Raw genomic sequence first — 26,941 nt, 5'->3', positions numbered from 1 at the left:
TAATTGACGATGGCGTTAATACAGCAACGATTCAATCCGGTACGTTATGCGCCACTAGATGCAGATAGGGTCAAATAAAAAATCATTCAATAGTTTAAGAAAAAATATTAAGTAATATCCTATTCATCTTTATCGTGTACCAAAATTATAATGTTTAAAGATTCCCCTGCATAACACCCTGTCATCCACCCATCATACACCAATTTGTGTTACATGCCCAATCTCTAATTTGTTCTTATACATAATAAACAATATGAATCAGCTGATAGTAATATAGTAGGTCATTATTGATATCCAACCACGTGGGTACATGTGAATACGAAGTGAGTATTGTGCTTTACATTAGACTCAGTTCGCTCTCGTATGCCAAGCAACAAGCACGGTCATGGAACTGGTTCTACTCACCAATTAGGTACTTGCGAACAGAGTATAGCAGTGTTGTTGCTGTTCTATGTTCTATACCGTGACGAACAGTGAACTCCGATTATTAAAATAAATAAATACGATTATATATAAAACAAATAAAACAAGCATCTTTGTTTTTAAACAATGCAAAAGTGATAAAAAAATCACCCCTAAGTGCTCAGTGAATAATATTATTTAAAAAATGAACGTCATTTTATTGGCTTTACATAAATAAATAATGTATTTCAACGGATGCGTTTTTAAATATTTTTAGTGATTAAAAAAAAACTATTTATTATTTAGTGCATTGATTAAAATAATTAAATCTAATTTGAAAATATTACGCCATTGTTCAAAGGGCTCACGAATACCTTAGGTCTGCAGTATAATACTTACATTAAAATATTCATAAGTACGGCGTGCGTTCGGAAAGGTCGAATAAATTGGTCGGTTTTAATCTGTGGATAGACGAAAAGCTTGACAATGTTCGGGACCCTTGACGTTATTCGTGAAATCGGACATAAGTTGAAGGGTGGTGGGCTGAACGGAACCGCAAACGGGAATGCTAACAGAGAAGATGGCGGGAGGGCATGTAGATCCATTATGCTACAGTTGCCTAAAGCGCAGCCTATAGATATCGAGTTCAGTGACATCAAGTACACGGTCAATGTGAAAAAAGGTAAGATATTTATATGATTTTTAATCATTCCTTCATTAATCCAACCGAAGGGATATCAAAAATCACTTGCAAAATGATCGTAAGGAATTCAATCACGGAGTCCAACTTATAAAATGATTTCCATTTATCTCCCGTGTTAGCGTTCAAATTCTCCTCATATAATCCCTAATCAGACAAAAATCAGGCAAATTTCTGTTCCGTTATGGCAATTTTTGTATTAAATAGTCCGGAATTAATTTTCTCGTTTCATAATGTTTTCATTGTATACCTTAATCTCAAAATAGGTAATGACGTGGTTTAGAAATCAATCTGCAGACTCTTCCCATACCATATGTTCAACCTTTTTTCAGAAATCACATAACTGAAAAACAGCTTGAAAATAAAATCATTACTTTCATAATGCGTTTTTAGTTAGGGTTATCATTATTTATTAAATATTCTCATCCATTTTTATAATTAATACATTTTTTACATATAAATAAGGGATTACAAAAGTATGGACAGTACATTTCACTATTTTTCTATAAAATAGAAATATGTAACAATAGATTCATATCATATTTAGGTAGATATAAAGTCAATACTATCACTAATTTCCAATTTCAAACTATTTCCCTTACGAAACATATGAACAACCTCTCAACAACTGTCAAAATATTTAAATTTCTAATGCGTAATAGAAAGTACTAGCGTTTTAGTAACTCTTGAGAACTGTTTGGTTAGAAATTGGTTGACAATTTGAACATTTTATTTAATATTATTATATATGTAGGTACATGAATAGTACAAACAAGGCAATTCATGTAGCACCTAAAAATACATTTATAACCAGCTACCTACATACATATATCGATAGGTATCCCAAACGGGTTATTTTATTTATTATCTAGAAAACACACTTAAATTTACCGCACCCCAATGGTGCATAGAGCAATGCATCTTATAAACGCCTCCAGCACACTCGGCTATCATTCTGGAGGTCCCGGGTTCGATTCCCATCGGGGGGGTCAAATAAATATAAGTGATTTTTCACTGTAATATCTATTCAATACTTGTGCCCGAAGCAGAAGGCTGATCACCTTTTCTTCATGTGTTAACGATCAAGAGGTACACCCCGTATTGTAATATAAGTGTAGAATGAAAAAAAGTAAAATCTGAGTTTACATTTAATATCGGAGTCAAATCATGAAGTATATTATAAAACATTTAAAATAAACAAACCTTATCATACTTTTAAATATATCATTTATATATATATATATATATATATATATATATATATATATATATATATATATATATATATATATATATATATATATATATATATATATATATATATATATATATATATATATATATATATATATATATATATATATATATGGGATATGTATATCCGCTAAATAAATATCGCTAGTTAATTTTAGCATAAATCCGCCAAATAAAATTCCAGCGAATTCAGCATGTAATCATGATATTGTGTGTATTATAATGTTTAGATGTTAACAAGAAAAATAAACACTAGTTATCAGAAATTAAATGATCAAAATATTTTAACATCTCACGTTTCTCTTCCCATCCTATCTTTTTGCATTTGGACCGGTTTATCATATTTCTTACCGCCAGTGCACTGGCAAGGTTCACTCACTCCCTACGTCAAAGGGTGTATCTACTTGTGAGAATATTATTAATTAACACTTGGTGTATTCAGACAGTTATGCGGACGAAAAAAAAACTTTTAAAATTAATTTTCCTCATGTCATCTTATAAATAGCCAAATAATTTTCCTTGATTTTATGATTTAAAGTAGCAAACTTAAAATAGATAGAGATATAATTTGCTAAAATAATTTACGAGAAATTATACTTTTAAATTAATATAATCATTTTGCTTAAAAAGATTCAATTTAAACAGTTTTTTATGATTCATAGAAAAATAACGATGTACATAAGTTATAATAATAATAATTGTTGTGTATTGTATTTTCGAAAAAAGTATTTTGCTTCACAAAGTATGTTTAAATACTGGGAAAAAACTTTTTTAGGATAAAGTAAAAATTAACCATCATGCCGCTTCCCCAAACGGGTAAGCAGAGAGAATAAATCTTCCACTTTTGTAAATCTCCTATTACATACCTGTCGATTATTCCAACTCTTGATGCGATCACTTCATTTTTGAAATATTTGAAATTAGCAACACAACGTTTTGACGTAGGTACATACGTCTGAGAACATTAATATTTGTCATATAAACTATTGAATAAGATGATCAATGTAAAATGCGTTATAAATGTTAAGCATGAATTCGTCTAATTTTGTTTCAAATAATTTATCTACAATAAACAATAACGATGTAAGACTACATTGCGATTTGTTCTTACTTGCATTTTAAAAGTAAACCACAAATGAAGAATTGCTATCACAAGTGGCTTCATAATAAAAAAAAAAAACTCGTGTGATATTATTATTTTCTGCATTAAGGAAAAAGATAAAGGAGTGCAAAAACTAACGCAATAAAATATCATTACCTTATCGTTATCAACTTATTAATAAACACAATAATAATTTTAGTGGACCAATGAAACATTAATTTCTGTAACATACTATGGTGAAAAGAAAACTTATGTTATCTGCCTAGTCCAATGGACTAAACCACTTAAAGTCGAATTATGGCGAGAAAATTTGTCGGTACAGGAAATCATCACCAAACAACTAGAAACAGGACTACCTGAACACTGCTCGGGTTAGTCAATAAAAACAAATACATAAATATATTTGTCTCGGGCAAATCAATACCACGAAGTTGGAATACAATTTGCCCGTGCAGAACTCGGACTCATCAATGCAACACAAACTCCTTGCCTGAGTCACGCTCGGGATAAACTGGCTTGTATAAAAAGTCGATAAAAAAGGTTTTTCGAATGATTTAATGGCTTTTACTACTTTTTTTTAACTACCTAAATGAAATATTTAGAAAACCTACTATTAAACTGTGTTTAAAAAATAACTAACAAACTAACTAACTAACCATCACGCCGCTTCCCCGCAGGGGTAGGCAGAGAGAATAGAACGCCACACCACTCTGTCTTAGCAAACATTCTTCGCCTCTTCCACGTTCATGCATCTCCTCATACATACCCGCCGATTGTTACGACTCCTAACCTGACTACTTTCAAGTATTTGGCATACCCGATCGGGCCATGTTTTTCTCGGTCTTCCTCTGCTTCTTTTCCCAATTACGATTGTACATATTAACAAATAATATTATATGTACGATGTTCATTTGGATCAGATCTTATACATAATTTTTTTTCAATTCATCCAATCTCCATTTAAATGAAATTTCGATTTCCTTGTGTGAAAATTTTCCTGCAATATTTAATTAAAATATTTTCAACAGCGTTTACATGACTGATTTTCACTGATATTCGCGGAATATATTGGCATAGTTTTTTTATTAAAAATGGCTAAACGAGATCAATCTATCTGTACGAGTACCTACATGATGAGTATTACATTCATACTGATGAATTGATATGCACATTTGTAGGATAGCACAAGCATTGGGTTTCATCGAGAATATAATTATTTTATCATATTGACAGTTAAGTTTATCACAATGTTAATAAATTTATCAACAGACTTATGAAACAAGTTAATAGCACGTGATATAGTGGGTGGTACCAATAGAATATATTTGGCACAGAGATATGTACGAGCATATGCAAAATTTTAAGTGTGTCCAAATACTTCACAAATCTGGGTTTGTGAAGTATTTGGACATACTGTATATGTACTGTATACTGTATATATTGGATATATCTGAATCTCCAATTATAGGAGTTATTTTTATAATTTTTTTTTGGAATCTCATCAAAGATGAAGAAGAATATGGAAGTCGAATACTAATAAATATAAACTAATAAAAGAGTTTCTGCTCAATAAAAAGCTTCTTTTCATCTCACCGATAGATATATTTAGTGAAGTTCTAGTGATTCAAGAACGATGTTTCGTAATTGGTTCAAATATATAGAACTTCCATGAATTTGAGTAGTGTGGTCGTCAATAGTCAATATTGGGTAGAATTGGTGAATGTCACACGTGTGTAAAGTGATCACTTAAACCAGTCTATGACGGTCGTCAGCCCCGTAAATGCCAAGACTTTCATATTCTTCTTCATCTTTGATTAGATGTCAAAAAATAATATGAGATATGGATATTTTTTTTTTTTAATTAAATTCTAAAAATTAAACCTTTTTCTGATATGTCGTCACATTTACAACATCAAATTGAATTAGGAATACACAACTCGCGTGACTTTTTGATGACTAGTTCCGGGTAATGTTGACAAATTGAGTATTATCTGATTGGCCAATTAAGATATTTAACGATGATGTTTTCATAAAATTATATTGGCATCTCAACAAAGGTGAAGAGTAATATAGAAGTCTGGTTATTTACAGAGCTTACAACCTGTCATAGGCTGGTTTGAGTGATCACTTGAAACACGCGTAAAAATCAGCATTCCAACCATGATTGACGACCACACTGCTCATATTTCGGAAAGTGTATTTATACTTCGGTTGACATCTTTTTTTCACATAGTAGTTTTCGGCACCATCTATGATTGACTTGAATAAGTTTTTTATTTATCACAGACCTTCACCAAATGTATGTATAATTCTAACCGAATTATTTCACATACTTGGAGACGCCTAAAAACAGGAATTTTTATTTACCTTATAATTTGACCGGTCATTTGATTTACAATATTTTGAGTGTGTCCAAAACTTTCTTCACAAATGAGAGTTAATCGACTTAAGTATTCATATTGACATCTCGACATAGATGAAGAAGAAAATGGAAGTCTGGGTATTTACAGGGCTTATACCCTATGACAAGTAAACACCTAGACTTCCAAATTCTTCATCTATGTGTCTAGATGTCAATTACAATAACAGTTTGACGATACAAATAACGACATTCTCAAAAAAATTACATAATGTTATATAAATTACAAATGTATTATTATTAGCTTATTACTACTACGATTAGGTATGAACGATAATTATTTCTACATTTTGATATTTCAACACGGATGAAGAACAAAATGGAAGTCTGGGTATTTACAGGGTTTATGACCAGTCATAGGTTTATGACCTGGTTAAGTGATAACTTCACACACGTGCAATATTCACCAACCGCCCATGATTCATAACCACGGAACTCCTAGATATATTGATCAATTTCATAACACAGTTTATATGAGTTCACAACAACGATATACATATATTGGACTTTTATGCCAGACTACCATATTTTTTTCATCTTTTTTTTTATCCGCCTCCGTTTTGTAATGGTAAGCCAGTTTATCTACCGTGCTGGAAGTCATGGGTTCGATTTCCCGGGGGGGAGTTGAAAATAAATATAAACGATTTTATCCTCTAATAAAGGGTCCGCCAAATAACTTTTTTTTTTGAAAAAAGGGCGCAAAACATCGAGTGTAGCTTCGGCTGTGTGGCACGTAGCGCCGTCCTGTTGAAACCAAATGTTGCCAATATCCTCTTCTTCAATTTTTGTGAACAAAAATCCGTTCAACATGGCCCGATAACGATCGCCATTGACTGTAACGGCCACTCCTTGCTCATTTTCAAAGAAAAATGGCCCAATTATGCCTCTGGACCAAAATCCGCACCAAACAGTGACTTGTTTTGGGTGTACCGGCTTTTCAATGTATGCGTGCGGGTTTTCTGTGCCCCAAATACGACAATTTTGCTTGTTTACATACCCGCCAAGATCAAAATGAGCTTCATCCGAAAAGATGATTTTTTTGGCAAAATCGGCATCTTCTGTAAGTCGATCGCAGGCCCACTCAGCGAAGCGAAAACGCATTGGATGGTCAGTTGGCTTCAACTCCTGAACCAATTGGACTTTGTATGGCGTCATACCAAGGTCTTTATGCAAAATTCGTCTCAATGATGTCTCTGAAATGTTCAATTGTTGAGAACGACGGTGAATTGATGTTGATGGCGCTTCACGCACACTTTCTGCCACAACATCGATATTCTCGGGTGTACGCACTGTTTTTGGCTTTTCACGCTTTGGTTTATCGATGAGGATGCCAGTTTCTTTCACTTTTTTCACAAGATAACGAACATACGGAGCTGACGGTGCTTCTCTTCTTCCAAAAACCGTACGCAATTTTCGCACACATTCTGCAACATTACCATGATTTTCAAAGTAATGTCGCAATATTTCCCAGCGTTGTTCAAGCGTATACACAACCATATTCGCTCAGCGGAAGGATAAAACTAATTATCTGTCAAATCAGACATGAGCTAAGTGTTACCATTCACGAAATAAACACTAGTTGAAAAAAAAAACTTTAGATGGCGGACCCTTTATTTATTTCAAATTACCCTGGGCTGGCCCCCGAAGCGCAGGAGTGATCACCTTGCTTTCATGTAAATAAAATTCAAGATAACACTGCGTCAATACGATTCAGTGCCCTATGCACCATTGGATGCGGATAAGGGGTTAAAATAATAAAGTTGAGATTTCATAATGTAAAAAAAACTTATATGTGGAGAAAGCCTGCATTTTTGAACAAGTATTTGGAAATACTCAAAATTTTGTGAAAAAAATATTTCACTTATTTGTCGTATTTGATCAGTAACAAGTTTGTTGACACTTACCTCATGGCAAGGGAATTCAAGTGTCACAACATTTAATTACAGCCTTAATTCGCTTACTATCTTCCCTTGAGCGCTGGACGCCCCACCCCTACCATTAGTTAGCGGCATCCTTTACCGTAATACCGAAATATGCTAAATTGTGAATGATGCAACAGAACCTTGTATTATGAAACTCGTTCGTTTGATGACTTACCTCACCCAGTCAAAAGTCATTATCAGTAGTTTTGAAATACGCCTGTTGACAATTAATTTATTCAGTTATTCGGATTGAATTACTAATTTTAAACCGAGTGATATAACATTATGTGGATGTCCAAAATGAACTTGAACATTCTAATGCAAACGATCAGTGCGTTTCATTTTTGGCTTCGAGTAGCAGTTGCAGTATTCAAAAATCGATGAACAACGCAAAAACCGCATAAATCACTAATCTTTTCCGACCAGTCAATTAAGTTTTGTCAATTTTTTTTAAATTTAAGTTTAAGTGGCTATGCATAATTTTTTTTAAATTTTAAGTAACAAGAAGGGCTTTTTTGAACAATAAAGGTCCCGGAACTGACTTCATGTCAAGCTTTTTACTGAAAAATATTATATTCAAATACCATATATTTAAATATTCATTACAGTACCATATTTTATCATTTCGACGAATTATACAAATTGTTTCTTCTAAATGATTTTAAATTTTTAAAATACAAACACATATAAATATATATATATATATATATATATATATATATATATATATATATATATATATATATATATATATATATATATATATATATATATATATATATATATATATATATATATATATATATATATATATATATATATATATATATATATATATATATATATATATATATATATATATATATATATATGTTTATATACATATAAATATATAATCCGTGAAAGCAGGTGCCGGAACGCCATTCCACCGCGTTATATAGAAAAAAAAATCCATGGATACTATCAGAAAACAAAACGATAATCTAAAGCTAAAATCTTTCAATTAATTACCGTGCTGGAAGTCTCGGATTCGATTCCCTGGAGAGTTAAAGTAAATATGGGTGATTTTTACTCATATTTATTTAATATCACCCTGGATTGGTACAAGAAGCGCGGGGCTGATCAACTTGCTTTCATAAAATTAGCGATCAAGATAACACTGCGTTGTAACGATGCAGTGCCGTATGCACCATTGGGTGCGGATATGGATTAGCAGAAAAAATCTTAAAATAAATAACTATTATTAGGACTAACACTAAAAACGGTCAAACTATTTATTTAATGGACCAAAGCAAAAGTGGATATATCGCGCACTCCTTTCAAGAACGTCAACGAACGATCAAAAATCGTCAATATTCAGTTGTGCATGTTTTCGGAATGTCCAGAAAATGTACTATATCCCAGCAAAAGAGGCATATTTTAAACTTAATATTTACCCGCTACAGGGCAGAAAGTGTTGTTTTTGTATTTTGAAGAAAAGGTATTGTTTAATTATTTTTTTAAATTTACTAAATATTTTTCAAATGGAGAAAAAATCTTCAGGTTTTACCTTAAAAGATTTGATGCACAGTAAAAAGTTCAATAAGTGGCTTGATATTTCTTTTTAATAAATTGTTTTATATTTTTAAACTTTAAAAACGTTCTCCTGAAAAACCAAGTTTTTTTTTATTTATGTCGTTCTTGAAAGGAGTGAGCGATATGCGATTTTCCTATATTCTATTATTTTCCTAGAAAAATGTCAATTTAAACAACACGAAATAAAAAGTGATAGTAATTTAGAAAAAATATCATGGGAAAGATAAAAGTGACAATACTCCCAACATATTTAATTGTATGAACTTTTCGTATTCCGTTTTTTTCCGTTAAAACTTTAAACAGGTCTTGTGAATTCAATTTATATGATCTTCGTAAAATGAAACGGGTGATCATTATAATGGGTTTAAAGCAAGAGTCGGGAATTTCTGATTTGGCCTTTTTACTTGTTGCAATTTTAATGGCTGGTTTGAAAAGTGATTATTCCCCATTCTACCTATGATCGACAACTATTTCTAAAACCCCTATATGTTCTTAGATTTGTTAACAGTTTTTATATAATACAGTATTATTGGATGTGGAGGTGCATATAATATTATTCTTATGACATTTTGCGTTGAAATTTGCGTCACCGAAAGATTATTACCATCATTATCGAATTTTATAATAATTGTTATGTCATGACCCCCACAGAAGGTTAAATACATAATTTTTTCCAATAATTTAAAATTACTGCAAATTAATTTCATACTTCGGATGTTGATCAACACTCTGCTAAGTTTAAGGTCACATGGTGGGGTTATATCAGTTTTCTACTAAGCTTATTATCAACCATTAATAAAGTGAATTAATGGAGGTAAATGCGTGGATCATTTAATTGTTAGTGGGGTTTTGCAATCGAGTTTACATAACGTATCGAAAATCAATAAGGAAGATATACATTTTTTTTTTAATTATATTAAATATTTACATTTAAACCACCTATCTTTAACGAATTAAAGTATATGTATTTCAATATAATACACCCATAGTATAGTGGCTAAAGTACTTTTCTATCATGCTGAAGGTCCCGGATTCGATTCCCAAGAGGGTAAAAATTAAGATTAGTGATTTTTCAGTCAAATATTTATTTAAATGACCCTGGACTGGTACTCGAAGCAAAAGGCTAATCACATTTCTTTCGTGTATTTAACGATCAAGATAACACTGCTTCTATACGATGCAGTGCCCTATGCCCCGGTGGGTGCGGATAAGGGTTGTAAGATATAATACACCAGTCTAGGATGTTTTGGCACGGCTGATTCGGCGCAACCCTTTTGGCGCTGTACTCTTATGTGAAAATTTAAAAATAAGTGGGATAACCCAAATTTATAAACAAGGATTTGGATGCACTCAAAATGTGGACCTAGATTTAAGGTTGGCATGTTAAAAATTATATTTTTGTTTTCTTATCACAAACCAAAATATTTTAATATAATACTTTTTTCAACGGTCCCAATCAAAAATTGGAACCAAGTTGAAGAGTAGAGTGGAATTAGGAATTAAGAACCCTGATTCAGATAAAATATTGAAATAAACTTTCGGATAGTATAAAAATTTCAATTGCTTAAAATTTATTTTTACTTCTCTATAAAACTAATATAACATAATTAATTTAGTCGGGTTGCCATCATGACACTTTATTATTGTTACGATCAGAGGTGGATTCGATATTTTTATTTGAATTATACAAAATTCTGAATGAATGATTAATGCATAGAATTTAATGATGTTGACTTTACAATTTTCGAAAATAAATCAAGAAATTATTTTTAACATCGATAAATTTCACACGAATTGACTTGCAACGTGTATTTGTATTGTAATATTTTAAAATATTAAATAATCAAAAGCAATTCACCGGTGTCTATGAAATTTTAATACATCATTGAATTCGAATACTTGTGTATGTTAGTCTAACAGAAGAAAAAAAGTTTTTTTGGTCCGCTTCGGCAGTGCCATCTGTTGAACGTAATGCCAACAATACATGCTACACAAAATATTGCTTGCGGCAGGGGTAGGCAGTGAGAATAAAACGCCACACTAATCTGTCTTTGCAAACAACCTTTGCCTCTTCCACATTTATTCATATCCTTACACATATGCGCTTATTATGACCTAACCACTTTCAAGCATTTAAAATACTTGATCGTGGAAAGTTTTTCTTAATTTCCTCCGCTTCCGTTACCAACCACTTTTTCCTCATAAATTTGTTAGACTATTCTTCCTTTAAGGCCGAGATCTAGAACGTTCAAATAAGAATGCGTTTGGCCGCCCTGAGGGTTAGACGTCTCTCCACGCTCATTTTTTGTCGACTTTACATGTATATTGTTGTTTTTTTTTTGTTATTAAAAAACTGTTTTTTTTTACTCCTTCCCTTGCAATAACTCTTTTTTTCAAAATCATATATTAATTTTTTTCAAACTTATTTTTTCAATCCCAAACATTGTTTTAACAAGAAAAAAACGATTACGCTAAATTTTAATTAGGTTTCAAGAAAATAAATTTTCAATTTATCGTATATTGGGCCCATAATAAATGTCTGCTAGTAAGAAATAAATATGCAATTTGATGAGTACAGTGTGACGAATCCATCCCTGATGTCTGTCCATCATAGATCCAAGTTCCAATTCTGGCATATTGAGTAGTTCTAACTAGGTTACATTAAATTATTTAAATACCTACCACAATGGGTTTTCATAGTCAAAATGTTATCAAAGTCAGAGTATAAACTCACATTGTCTAATGAATATTGTAATATTATTCAGTGACTTCATTTATAATCGTACTGTCTTTATTATTTTGCGGTGATATTCATTTTAATGTTTATTCTAGATACTGTAAAATAAAATATTATAATCTATTTGGGTTAATGGTCTTTTTAACGTATTTTTAGTGGCATTTTACAGAATTTACGAGCAAAAGAATTAGACCGGTTATTAAGTTAAAAATACAATAATTATCACATCTGATGAAAAATAAATTATTTCGTTACTAACATATTTACATGATCCTTATAAATTAAGGGTAATTCTATGACTGTGGGTTAAATTTCAGGGCAACAATAGAAAAATAGAACTGCAAATTATTGATATCCAGGTGTACCCCAGCCACGAGTTGCTGTGGCTCAATTGGGTTAGATGAAAAAAAAGAGCGCACACATTTTTAATATGTTTAATTCCACAATGCTTGTAGATTTACAATATTTTAGCAGATATAAAAAATCACACTGACCGTTTTGAGCAATGTTATGTTTTGCGTGTACTTTTTCAAAATTCAACGGATAGCGGTGCCTTTCCGTTAAAAAAAATGGTTTTCAAAAAAATATTAACTAACCATATTCACATTTTAATAGTCTAGTATTTAATCAATTAAAGGAACCAGCAATCGGTGAATAATACAATAATACAAGATTAATCGGTGAAGATACAAATTTTGAACAAACTTACATGAATTATTTATTTATGTACCTATATAGAGAGCTAAAAACACTTTTAAAAAATCGTGTTTTAATATATTACTGGTTAAAAAGAACACATGGGTATTTGAATGCATCGTTGTGTCAAAATTTCAAAGCATTCGGAGGTGATTTAAGATTTTGAAGAAACGAACATATTTCTTTTTTTATAAATAATTATTATTGAAAAAAAATTGTAAGATGAAATTTGATTTGTCGTATTTGATGCGCTGAAAACTGCGACATAAAAATGGTTCCATTGACTCATTGCCCCTATGTATATTATACTAGTGAAACCGTAATCAAACATTAATTAGCCGTAATTGTAAGGATTTCGAGAAACAGTATTTGCGGTAACTGGATTGCCGACAAGGGTATTACCGGTAACGTAAATATTGATTTTTCTTTTGTATTTCATACTCACGTTGTTGCTTATTGGTATAAATTAAGTGACGTAATACTAGTGAAACCGTAATAAAATATTAATTAGTCGTAATTGTAGGGATTTCGAGAAACAGTATTTGCGGTAACTGGATTGCTGAGAAGGGTATTTATTACCGGCAACGCAAATATTGATTTTTCTTTTGTATTTCATACTCACGTTGTTGCTTATTAGTATAAATATTGTGACGTTATACATCTTCCTGACAATGCGGATCGACAACTGGTTTCAAAATACCATGTCGTCAATGAAGAAATCAAAGTCGAGAGTTTTTTTTTAGAAATACTTCTTTAATTTCGTTGTGTCATTTAAGTCCACTACAAAGGTGTACTCTCAAACTCATGTCTGCTCATTTTTTTTTTAAATGTATTGTGGAGTTTGACGAATAATATTTAATATATTTTTTTAACTCCTTACCTTTGAATTATTCTTTTCTTTTCAAAACCATAAATTTATTTTGTAGAAAAACTTATTTTTCAATACAAAACGGGGTTTTAAGAAAACAATTACGACAAATGTTACCTGGGTTTAAACAAAATTAAATTGAGGGCTCTTGATTATTTCGTCTTAACAGACCTATGCTTATGGTATTCATGACCCTCAGCATTATGCTGATTTCGATCTTTCAAACCTGTCAACATTTTGCGTTGTCTTAATTTTTTTGTTCACGTATTTAAAGCTGATATGTCTTTTTGTCATTTTTTATATAGGGAACAGGTATGTTAAGTTATTATCGTTTTATAATTTTGTTTGGGTGTGATCATAGTCTAATATTTCTGTTTTTTTTCCTGTTTCGTAAAAAGCGATTGGCTTAAAACACATGCGTCGTATATTATTTGATTTTATGTTCTGATATAGAAATGCGCATTAATGCTATCGTATTGGTTAGTCCATCTGTGTGTTGTCTATTTTAGATGTCTGTCTTAAGTTCTAGGTCTGCAACGTCTTTTACTTTTTGAGTTTAATTATTTATTTCAACGCACATGTTATGATTTTAAAAAATATATTTTCTTAAATGTAATATTTTGTTTCATTCATTACTAATCAATTTTTATTCCTTAATTCTAAAATTTTATGATTTTAATGATTTTAGTCATTTTTTGTTAAATCCTTATGTTTGATGTCATTTGTGAATTAACCATTAAAATAATCCATAATCTACTTTTTTTACTAATATCTAAACTTAAATTATGTCAATATATTTTTAAAAAAGTAGTATCTCAACATATCAAAGTCTTGACATTTACAAAGCTTAAGACCCATTGTAAGAAGGCGTAAGTTATATAAGTACTCTATAAACGTATATAATAATAACGAGGAATAATTGAAAAGATCAGGAATAATTCTTTACGGTGGTATGGACATGTGGAGCGAATGGATAACGAGAGAATGACTAAGAAAATATATGTGGCGAATGTGAGAGGGAAAACAGAACGAGGACGACCGAAAAAGACTTGGCACGCAATCAGAACCTAAAATCTGGCGGTGTCAAAAGTGTGGTAATCGGAGGGCATGTATGACTAGATGTATGTATGTGAAGGAGGTGAGGAGTGTATGTCAGGACAGAAAAGTGTGGCGTTCCATCCTCTCTGCCTACCCCTGCGGGAAACGGCGTGATGGAGGTAGTAGTAGTAGTAGTAATCGTATATAATTCACAATTCAACCCATAATTGAAAACCGCACTTCTAAAATTTCGGAATAACTTCAATTGAAAACATTTTATGTATGGTTCTTTTTCGGCACCATCTTTAGTTGAATTATATAAGTTTTTTTTTTATTTACAAAGACCTTTATAAAATTTATTTAAGATTATTCACGAATCATTTTAGATTGTAGGAGACGCCTGAAAGTATCATTTTTAGGTTTTAATTAAACTTGCATTTAAACCACTTATTTTTATTTGTATTTTTTTTGTATCCATATCTTTGCCCACAAATTCAAGACTAAGCTTAACTGAGGAGTTACATATTTATGTAGGTATATCAAGACTTTTAAAATTATTGATATCTCAACATAGATGAAAAAGAATATGGAAGTCTGACTTACCCTGTAAATGACCAGAATTCCATATTCTACTTCAAATTATTTAATATATATAAAAAATAAATAAAAACCCTTACCGCACCCCAATGGTGCATAGGGCACTGCTCCATATAAACGCAGTGTTATCTAGATCGTTTACACATGATGGAAAGGTGATCAGCCCTCCACTTCAGGTACCAGTCCAGTGCAATATTGAATAAATATCAGAGTGAAAAAATCACTTATATTTATTAAACCCCCCTGGGAATCGAACCCGGGACCTCCAGAACGGTAGCCGAGCATGCTGACCATTACACTACGGAGGCGGAAAAAAAATACTTTTTAAAATAGCTACTAAGTGCAGAAAACAGAGAAGGTGTTTCGAAGAACAAAGATTTCGACACACTCCAAATATTGGGGATATTCCTACTTATCTAATATGATATGTCATTAATAATACTAGCTTAGGGCATCGGTTTCACATAAATGTTAACGTTCCTACTACAAAGATTAGATAACTTATGTAATTTTGAAAACTCAATGTAATTAAATACATAAATGACAATACTGATCAAAACCGGTTTTTGAATGCCAAAGTCATTGTATAAAACGCATGATTCCTACACAACGTAGTTAAATCGTCATTTTTTAAAAAATAATTCTAGTTCTGGGATGGAATAACAATGACGTTAATTTTCTAATATATAAATTTAGATTAAGTAATGTAATTAAAACTAACTGAAATTCGGTTTAAAAAAAAATTAACACTTCCTCATCAAAAATTGATTTCGATGTATCAAAGTCGTATAATATATAAATTAAAATATTTATGTTCGTTTGTTCAAAATTTTGAATCTCCTAAAGATAAAGAAAGATCGATCTCTTCGAAATTTTGATTCAACGTATTCAAGTACGCGCGTGTTTTACATGTGACATGTGTTTCGACCTGTGACAGATAAAATACGCATGTTTGAAAAACAGTTTTTTAAACGCAATGGCAGCGCCATCTGTTTGAGGTTATGAAACACGCCATACTAAACATTGATACGCCGTACTTCTTGACAGGTCCTATAATATTGTTTACCCAAAAGCAACTTTTTTAAAAATTGAACAGATTTGTGTGCTTTGTCTTTTCTGTCTTTTCCATTAGTTTGAGCCACAGTAACGCGTGGCTGGAAATAAAATCTTAAGATTGGATAATCAATAGCCCGCACTTAGTTGTCTTAAAACCCAGGTAACTTATTATTAGGTTATTGCATTTTTGCTTAAACCATTGTTTTTGTGTTAAAAAATAAGTTTTCCTGGAAATAAATATATGGTTTGAATAGAAAAGAGTTATTGAAATACACAAAAAATGTTTATTTACATACACATGTGCCTTCACGCGCAGCCGGCCGCTTACTAACTTAGGTATATTTGAGAGTACACCCTTAAATGAAAGTTCACTTATCTACGTAAATAAAGCCTCTATGATAGATACCCTGGTTTATCTACTCCATATATTTCTAAGTATACGTCTCGCAAACGCAAGGTGTTCCTACAATGTCAAGGTGAGAGGTAGTGAATGTTCGGCATAGAACTTGAAGCCAATGTACTCGTTCTGCGATCGTTAGGTAAAGTAGGTACAGTAGAGTCTCGATACAACGGACCCCTATTTGAACGACGGACCTATTTTATAACGATCTTTGGCCAAAAAAATTTGTTAAATCTCAACAAAAAAAAAATCGTCCTGTTTATTATACATGCTTAAATTCAAGTGTAATGGTCAGCTTGCTCGGCTACCATTCTAGAGGTCCCGGGTTCGTTCCTCAGGGGGGGGTTAAATATATAAATGTGATTTTTTCACTCTTATATTTATCCAATATAACCCTAGATTGGTACTTGAAACGGAGGGCTGATCACCTTTCCTTCATGTGTTAAAGATAAAGATAACACTTTGCACCATTGGGATGCGGATAAGGGTTTGAAGAAGAAGATGGTGCAATTCGTGTGTCACCGCAAACAATTTTTGGAGGCCATGATAATCACAAATTATGCCTCGAAACTTCAAAAGTACAAACTAAACTTGATTCCCTTTTCAAAGCATGATTACCGAAAGCAATCACGTCAATATATCAACCAGCAACGTCACTTCACGACTAGTGTCCGAAGACAATAAATAGAATTTTGTTTGTGTTTTGTATTGTTTATATATCTATTCTACACTGTATTTAGATTTATTGTTTATATATCTAAGTACAGTGTTTTTATATTTTCAACAAACATATAAAAAACGTTATTTTATACCAATTTTTATATAAACTAGACTTGCGGCTTTAACGGGCACTCCTTCCCCCGATATAGTTCATAAAGAACTATCACGAGAGGTGGTATCATACATGATAAAAATAGTGAAGGACATTGGAACCATAAACCAAGCTAGGACACAAAATGCCGAACCGTCTTCTAGTGGAACGGAAGATCTGATGACGACAGTCAACAGTCCGACTTCTTCTGAGGAGTTTTACGTGATTTTTTCCCAGCAATGAGCAAATGCTGAAAAGTTCTTGGTTGACCCACACTAGATTATCCCTCCTGTTCCCAACACAGATTAAAGAATAAAAATCCTTTTTTTATGTGAGAAGATACAAAAATCCACTTATTAATCACCAAACCTTGTCAAAAAAAAAAAACTTCCCCCCAATTCCGCTATCCAAACTCAAAACACAGTAATGGACAATTTCTTTGAAAGACGTTTTTTTCTTTTTTGAACTAGGTAGATTCTAAGTACTTAGTCCAAAAATGCAAAATAAAACGTTTTTAAAAAAATGTCCCTTAGTGTGTTTTAAGTTTGGACAGCCGAATTAGTCCGTTATATCGAGGCTTTACTGTATTACATATCGCATCTTGCGCCATAGTGAATGAATTATTCTCACAGCCGGCCACACTGCGTGAAAATGCGTCACAATCAATAATTTATATTTTTTACTTTATTATCACAGCCGGGCAACATCATACTTGCGTAAAATGCGTCTCATACAATAATTTATAATTATTACTTTATTTACCTCACATTAAAAGTGCTACTCATACCGCCATCATCTTATCAATTAACAACATTCTTGCGTTTTCTAGAGATACATACATAATTTATGCAATTTTAATTTAAATCTTTCTTGAGATACATACATAATTCATTTACTATCTGCTAAGATTATTACGTAGGTTCCATTGTTATTTTAATTAAACAGCACATTCCTGCATGATGGTTTTAATTTATCTACAATGTTTGCAGCATTAATGTTATATGGACATTTGATGAAATGCCTGAATAATACATAAATATTATAGTTAGTTACCATCACGCCGCCTCCCAGCAAGGGTAGGCAGAACGAATGTCTCTGCAAACAATCTACGCCTCTTACACATTCTTCATCATCTCGTTATACTTACCCGCCGATTATTCCGACTCCTAACTCGACCACTTTCAAATAGATGAAATACTTGATCATCCCAAATTTTTCATCGGTCTTCCTCTGCTTCTATTTCAATCTACAATATATTCGTTTTATACATTTGTTTCACTGTTCTTTCTTTACTCATTCGATTGACACGCAAAAAACATACCAACACACCTCTCTTATCTAATCGATAATAGTTACCTCAGCCTTACATTCATTCCTTATATCACCATTTGAACGTTTTGGCGCACATCCTTCTGAGAGATCGCATTTCGACTGCATTTTTTCTGTCTACTTTCATCTTACTTTTGCCAATTCTATGCGTCACTTCTAGGTCTAAATTAAAGACAAAACTCACAAAATTGGACCCGAGAATTCGGTAGGAGCTTTGAGAATTATGTTCTTGTATTATTTCTTCTTCTTCTTCTGCTTGGTGTAGGCCTTGTGGCCTGTTTTAAAGAGGGATTAGCCTCCTGCAATGTCAATTCCCAGCTGTCAATCCATCTCTCTAGTGTTCTGCCCGGGAGTCGTCTACTTTAAGGTTGGCCATGCAGTGCAATGTGGAGGGTCTGGATTTATTCTGGTTCCATTCTCTTCCTCCTACTTTTACTTAAGAAGAGGAAAATGAGACTAGCAGCTATGACCAGGGAACCCGATATTACTCACCCGTACTCGCACAAGCTTGTGTGAGTTTGATCAGTAGAGTCGCTTGAGGTAAATTAATATTATAGATTCTCAGAAGTTTAAAAACTTGTGGCGTTTTTTTATTCAATATTTACATTCTGACGCATGCGTAGGTTACACCAATAGTCGACCTTTTCACTTAACTGTCGTTCAAGTCATTCAACTTTTCCTTGTTTTTAATGTTTTTATACAAAACGTGCGATCACATAACGGTTACGAAACGTGAAAATTAAACAACCTATTTACATTGTAAATTTACCAAATTTTGCACGGAAAATACAAAGCGTATCGTGTTATGTATTTGGTAAATAAGCTGTTACATACAACATTTTGAGTGTGTCCAAATACTTGTTCACAAAGCTAGATTATCTCCAATTATAAGAGTTATTTTTTATATAATTTTTTTGACATCTCATCAAAGAATGATGAATTTTTTTGACATCTCATCAAAGAATGATGAGATGTCAAAAAAATATATATATAAAAATATCTCTTATAATTGGAGATAATCTAGATTTGTGAACAAGTATTTGGACACACTCAAAATGTTGTATGTAACAGCTTATTTACCAAATACATAACACGATACGCTTTGTATTTTCCGTGCAAAATTTGGTAAATTTACAATGTAAATAGGTTGTTTAATTATATAATCCAGGATTCGGACCTCACTTACTAAAATAAGAGTTTCTGCTCAATAAAAAGCTTCTTTTCATCTCACCAATAGATGTGTCTAGTGAAGTTCTAGTGATTTAAGAAAAAAATGGTTCATATATATATAGAGAACTTCCAAGAATTTGAGTAGTGTGGTTGTCAATAATGGGTAGAATTGGTGAATGTTACACATGTGTACACGTAAAAGTGATCTACTTTTGCGCAAATAAACCACAGTGAAGCGCCCTTGTAGTATTCTACAAAAATAGCTTTTTATAAATAAACCACAAAACGTATAATTTCATTATTATAAAATGTTTTACAAACTTTCATATACACAAATATTATTGGAATGTTTCCATTTATTCACGATATGTAAATGAAAAAAATAAATTGAACATATTTTTAAATTTTCAAAATAGATGAAGAAAAATGGATGTCTGACAACAAAGATGAAGAAAAATAGATACCCCGACTTATTCTCCGTATTCTTCGTTATCTGTGTTGAACTGACAAAATGCAACAAAAAACAATTAAATTTACATATACTTCTTCGTTATTCACAGTGAAAACAAACCAACCTGAGAAATTTCTACTTAAAATATGAAACTTATGAAAACTGACGTCCCCAATTTACTTTAACTTGTGTATTAACTAAGCTTATCAAAGCGATTTAGCGCATGTAAAAGTGTATATTTTATTTCAATTCATAATTTCTAATTTGTTTTTTCGATCAACTGATGCACTAACACGATAAACTCGTAATAATGCATTCCAGGGCTGACAAATTGCTGTCAAACTGCATCTTTTATGCAATCCGTATTTGTCTTATATTTTGGTTATTTAATATCCACAATGTAAAAAAAATATTTCTCTGGAAAATTCTAAATATTTTAAAATATAAAAATTTATCAGATAAAATACACGTTTATGAATGTTTTACGGATGGACAAGCGATTTTTTTCTCAAAACAAATAAAAATAGGTTACAAATTACAAAGATCTGATTTTACTGAGGTTTCCCGTGTCGAGGGTGCATTTTACAATATTTATCATCTTCCAGTTAACAAAATGATTTTACAATATCAAAACGCAATACCAAACAATTCCAACAGAACTTTAAATATTTAGGATCCAATTACATAAAAATGCAAAAAAACGACTTTTACACATCCAATCGAAGAAGGAAAACACACAATAATCTTTATAAAAATAAATTCAATCACCCACAAACATAAACAATAAATAAAAACTGTAAGTCCCTCTCCAAGCACAAGAGATAAACCTCTTTATTGGAGAGAACAGCTTAATTCATTTTAAGAGTATAAAGTAGAAATGTTTAGAAAATGAATTAAATATAAAATAAGCTCTTGTTACTTTATTGAAGAAATAAAAAAAATTAAAAATACTTTACAAATAAAATTTGAAAAAAATGTTAAGACTTGCAATTAATGGTATATATCACTTCTATAAAAAGATCATTTATATAAAGTTTCTATCTTTATGACTTTATTGGGTTATTGTAAGTAGGTTTTACAAGTTTATTGCATAATTATCAAAGTTATTTTGACCAAAAGAGGTATGTAATCGATGCGGTACTCGAGGGGTCTGACGATGGGCAGCCCTGTCGAACACTTTACCGCTACTTTGCTTCAAGCATGAAAGGAAATGAAAGTTACACACGAACAGTGAATTGTACATAAGATGAACGCGAGATGAAATTACTATGCATTAAGTATTATTTAGGTCAATTTTAATTCACTTTGTATTTACATAACAATCGTGACTTATTAAACTTAAAAATAAAAAGCTTTCCGAGAGATATATTGGTCAATGTCTTCAGTAAATTAAAGTCAAAGTCAAATATAACTTGGTAATATTTTCCTTCGTAAATTGGGTGTAAATAATATGTAAAGTGGATGTCTTTTGTTTTATTCAGTGCAACGCATGCGACATCTGGTGGTAGAACTGTTTTATGTTGGTACTATTTGTAAGTACTTAATAAAATGTATAGGTAGGTACCTAGGTACCTATAAACTTCGTATTTGTGAGGATGTTGGGTTACCTGGAACTTAGATTTGACATTTTCGACCATCCCTCAGTCTCAAAGGTAGCGCAGGCTGTACTTACATATGTTTGTGCTAATCGAGTGATATTATTACTATTTTAAACTACAGTATAATTTATACGTATGCACAATATACGTCGATTTATGAAAGCATGTTAATGAAGTATTTTACATTTATTTTGTAGACGCTGTAAGCATAATTTAAATAATGTAAATGAATGCCTCGTCACTGTTTCCGACTAGTGAGGTATTATAACAGTAATAAGTAATAAAATAAAATAAAAACATATATGTTTGTTTATATACATATACATATATGAACATTTGTGTGTGTGCAAAGGTATTGACCGTCTAAACTTTAAATCCCTACTTTTTGTTTGCTATTCTACTATCAAAAATAATTCGGTTAAAAACCTGTTGTCCAGATCATATTTCACTTTCCAAATCATTTATTAGAAGTACCTACCGGTTAATGTTTTATGGAGATAAAAAAAACCTTTTTTTTAATAACTTATCTGCACATTATCTGTGGTAATGGTAGACAATGCGGTCGATCGGGTTACTCGAGAACACTTGAAGGTTAAGGTTAATGCTAAGTAATGAATGATAACGTATATATTTGTGTGGCGTGGGTAGGTACTTGCTTAAATTTCGAGAGTTAACCTTGTGAATATGTGGTAGGTACTATTTTCTTCCTGCTCCTTTCCAATAAAGCGTATCATTAAAATATATGCTCATGAATTAAACTGCCCAATGTTTTAGGTATCCATATTTATTTAGCAATGTTAATAATATAATACGTACATGTAAAAAAAAATACAGGGTCATGCAGAACGTATCTATTTATATGTGTGCGTACATTTTTTTTTCCAAATAATTATTCTGTTCACACAAGTATGTATAACGTATAAATAATGTTTGTCGGATATTAAATCAACTTAAATTTCACAATTTTTCTTTTGACATTGAATCACTTCCTTTTTCTTTTATATCCGCGTGTTATATTGAAAATCATTTCCTAATCCTGAATTCCTGAGTACATTTTTAAAGGATCCTAGCTGTTGTAATTGTATGACTGCTGATTTATTGCTCTTGTAAAAGGGTAAATAAAATATTTTGTAATATTATTTGTTTTTATATCTTGTAAACGATCAAAAAATGTATTATAGTTACTTATATTTAAAATGAAAAAACAATTAATATACAATTGCAAAAAAAGGTTATTCCGAGGGTAAAGTAAACTCAAAAGATAACACGAAACTTTATAAATTCAAATTAATAAAAATAAATATCAATATTTTTAAATAAGGCAAACTATTAAGTGTCTTTATTCAATTGGTTTTTTATTGGATTTTTAAAATATCAACGATTATTCACACTTATATTTATTTAATATTACCTAGACTGGTACCTCAAGCGCGAGATGATCACCTCTCCTTCATATACTAATATTAATATTTCTTCTTCCTACATATTTGAGTATGAGATCGATAAAATTTGTTAAAGAAAAAAATTTCATGGGAAAACAGTAGTTATTTGGGTATTCACAGGACTTCCGACTTGTTATCGCCTGGCTTACGTGGTCACTTTGTAATATTTACCACTCTGTCCATGTTTTTGAACATCCATACATTTTAATTTTTCGGAAGATATATATGTACACTATAAGTTTGAAAAGATATCTATCGAGATATCTGTTAAGTAAAATAATTATATTCTTACGATTTAATTCTGATTTTTCGATACGCCTGTTTCTTTTTTAAATTCTACAGCTACATATCAAGAGTATGTATATATTATATTTACGATTACAATTATTACGTATAAATCCTTGTAAGAAAACAAATAACGAATTTATATACTATTACGATTTATCATAGAGATTTTCGAAAAGGAAAGTGGAATAGACAACTTGAAGGATTTGAATTAATTTATAAATTATTTAGTCATTCAAGAACAATGTTTCAAAATTGGTTCATATATATAGAGCTTCCAAGAATTTGAGTAGTGTGGTTGTCAATCATGGGTGGAATTGGTGAATGTTACGCGCGTGTAACTTAAACACTATTACTTTAACCAGCCTATGACGGCCTTCAGCCCCGTAAATACCAATACGTCCACATTCTTCTTCATCTTTGATGAGTTCAAAAAATAATATGAAAATAACTCCTGTTATTGGAGATAATCCAGAGTTTGTGAACAAGTATTTGCACACACTCAAACTGTTCTAAATGTATAAATTCATGATCATATTGTTTATATGCGTTCACAATATAAAATTCAGGGCTTTTTTACCATGAAACGTGGTGGAAAAGCGTTTCGGCACCTTCTTTCACGGATTTTATTTTTTTAATTACCAAATCTACTAGACGAAACAATGTTTGCGCTTACGTAAGTACACTATATATTAATATAATTCGTCAAAATGATTAAATATGGTATTGTAATAAATATTGAAATGAGATTTAAGTATATTTTTTTTAGTAAAAAACTTGACATGTAGGTAGTCCCGGGACTTTTTTGTTGTAATATTGTAATATTGACGTTTTTGTCAGAAAAAAGATCATTAAATTTTTTTCATCATTGAAAAGTATATATTTAGAATAATGAACAATATTGTCACTTTTATTATATTTTTATATATAATGATTACATATATTTATTTAATTTATATGAATATTATTTAAATGTGAGTGAATCACGTTTTAAATTATACTAAAGCGTTTAAAGTCTACCGAGGTCTATCAATAAAATTGTTGTGGCATCACTTTTGCGTCATTCATGCTAACTGAGATGCGTCAGTGCACTTCAGTGACGTAAAAATGACACTCTCCTTATCATTCATCGTTCACTTTAAAAAGAAGATAAAGAAATCACAATTTTATGAGAATAGAAGACCGTAGAAATTTCACTTTAGTCTATATTCGACCTGGTGATGGAATGGTTATTTGGAAACTGGTAGTCAGTAAGTAGTGAAAATACAATTGAGTGGGCTCTAAACAACTTGATTTTAACATTTTACAAACCAACTAACTAACCATCACGCCGCTTCACCGCAGGGGTAAGGAGAGAGAATAGAGCGCCATTCCACCCTGTTTTTGCAAACGTTCTTCGCTTCTTCCACATTCATGCATTTCCTCATACATACCCACCGATTATTTCGACTCCTGACCCAGCCGTTCTCAAGTATTTTACATACCTGATTGTGCCAAGTTTTCCAATAAAAATGGAGTTCTACAAATCAAACGCCAAATCTATAAATAAATTGTGTTTCAAACTGGTATTACACAAAGCAAAGGACGAATGATAAGGAGAGCGTTATATTAGCATACCACAAAGTTAACAATGCTTTTAATTTACAACATACATAAAATAACGATCTATCGACAATAAATTGTCATCGACAGTCTCCAAAGAAATTAAAGAATCATGATTCACGATACACTTCTCAGGCTACTTAAATAAACAAGACAAATATCAACAGTGTAGTGTTTTATGTGCTTTACGTAAGATTATTGACGCGTGTTAGTGGAAATAATTAAAATCCAATAAATATTGTCATAACATGAAACCATGTGTGCAATAAACATTTTTCTGACGTCTTACTATAAAAGTCTTACGTCCGTAATGCAGAAACCATTTTCAACTTTTAAAGGGTGATAATTATTTTAATCTAAAAAGGTTCATGTTCAATTCAAACAGAAATTAAAATATTTGGGAACCAAATGCTTCAAAAACCCCCCTATTATAAAAAGGTAAAAAAAAATACACATTAAATTTCTTAAATATAAATTGAATGTATTTTATTCATGTTTATTCGGATCTCACATACTAATATAAGAGTTTCTGCTTAATAAAAAAGCTTCTTTACATCTCACCAATAGATGTCTCTAGTGAAGTTTTAGTGATTCATGAACAAGGTTTCTAAATTGGTTCATATATATAGAACATCCAAGAATTTGAGTAGTGTGGTTGTCAATAATGGGTAGAATTGGTGAATGTTGCACGTGTGTAAAGTGATCACTCAAACCAGCCTATGACGGTCGTAAGCCCCGTAAATGCCCAGACTTCCATATTCTTCTTCATCTTTGATGAGATGTCAAAAAATAATATGAAAATAACTCCTGTAATTGGAGATAATCCAGATTTTGTGAACAAGTATTTGGACACACTCAAAATGTTATAAAAACACAAAATATAATAAAAAGAAAAAAGACCTTACTATTTTTAATTAAGAATAAATAATAAAAACTACATTTTTTAGTAATTAACGTAAACACGGCTAGCTTCGAGAACTACAGATGTTCCCATCAACCATTAAAAATACAAACTTTGTATATGAAAGAAACTACGCAGAAATAAATTTAAATTAGCGATATTTTTCGTTTTACGTCAAATGCAGCTTAGTAAACCTCAAATTAGCGCCTGGCAAATCGATTCCTTGTAACCAATACTAAATGCTCAAAAAACGCTATAAAATTTTATCTTTTTGTTTATTTTCCATTTAGCATGAATTTTGATTCGACTTACACACTTATATTTATAATTTTTTTCCGGTTGCGTCATAAAAAAATAATTTATTCGATAAACCTGTGTCGTTTTATGTTGGTTCCACATGTAACACAAGGAGTATATATTTTTTTACATTCTTTACCTTGAAATCTAACATTAAATGTACAAAATGTGAGCGCGAATTATATAATATTGAATTAATAAAGGTCAAGAGTGAAATAAAACGGACATTAATTTATGTATTTTATTCGTTCTTTGCCAGCTTAAATTATTTTATTGGGACAAAACGTTG

The 26,941-nt window shown here is 31.3% G+C and overlaps 1 protein-coding gene across 1 annotated transcript in view; it reads left to right on the top strand.

Annotated features, from left to right (window-relative positions):
- Positions 1–350: 350 nt before the first annotated feature.
- The window catches only part of LOC148304673 (ATP-binding cassette sub-family G member 1), a 65,912-nt gene continuing 39,321 nt past the window's right edge, over positions 351–26,941 (top strand). The window contains exon 1 of the mRNA XM_088267930.1: positions 351–1,084. Coding sequence (XP_088124056.1) covers positions 889–1,084 — 196 coding nt within the window. The 5' untranslated portion in view covers positions 351–888. The remainder of the gene's footprint in view (positions 1,085–26,941) is intronic.

Source organism: Brachycentrus maculatus, unplaced genomic scaffold, assembly GCF_059751285.1.
Source record: "Brachycentrus maculatus isolate JH-2025_06_01 unplaced genomic scaffold, ASM5975128v1 h1tg000309l, whole genome shotgun sequence".
NCBI classification, from domain to species: domain Eukaryota; kingdom Metazoa; phylum Arthropoda; class Insecta; order Trichoptera; family Brachycentridae; genus Brachycentrus; species Brachycentrus maculatus.
The sequence above is the reverse complement of the archived record's forward strand: the minus strand, read 5'-3'. Positions and strand labels throughout refer to the sequence as shown.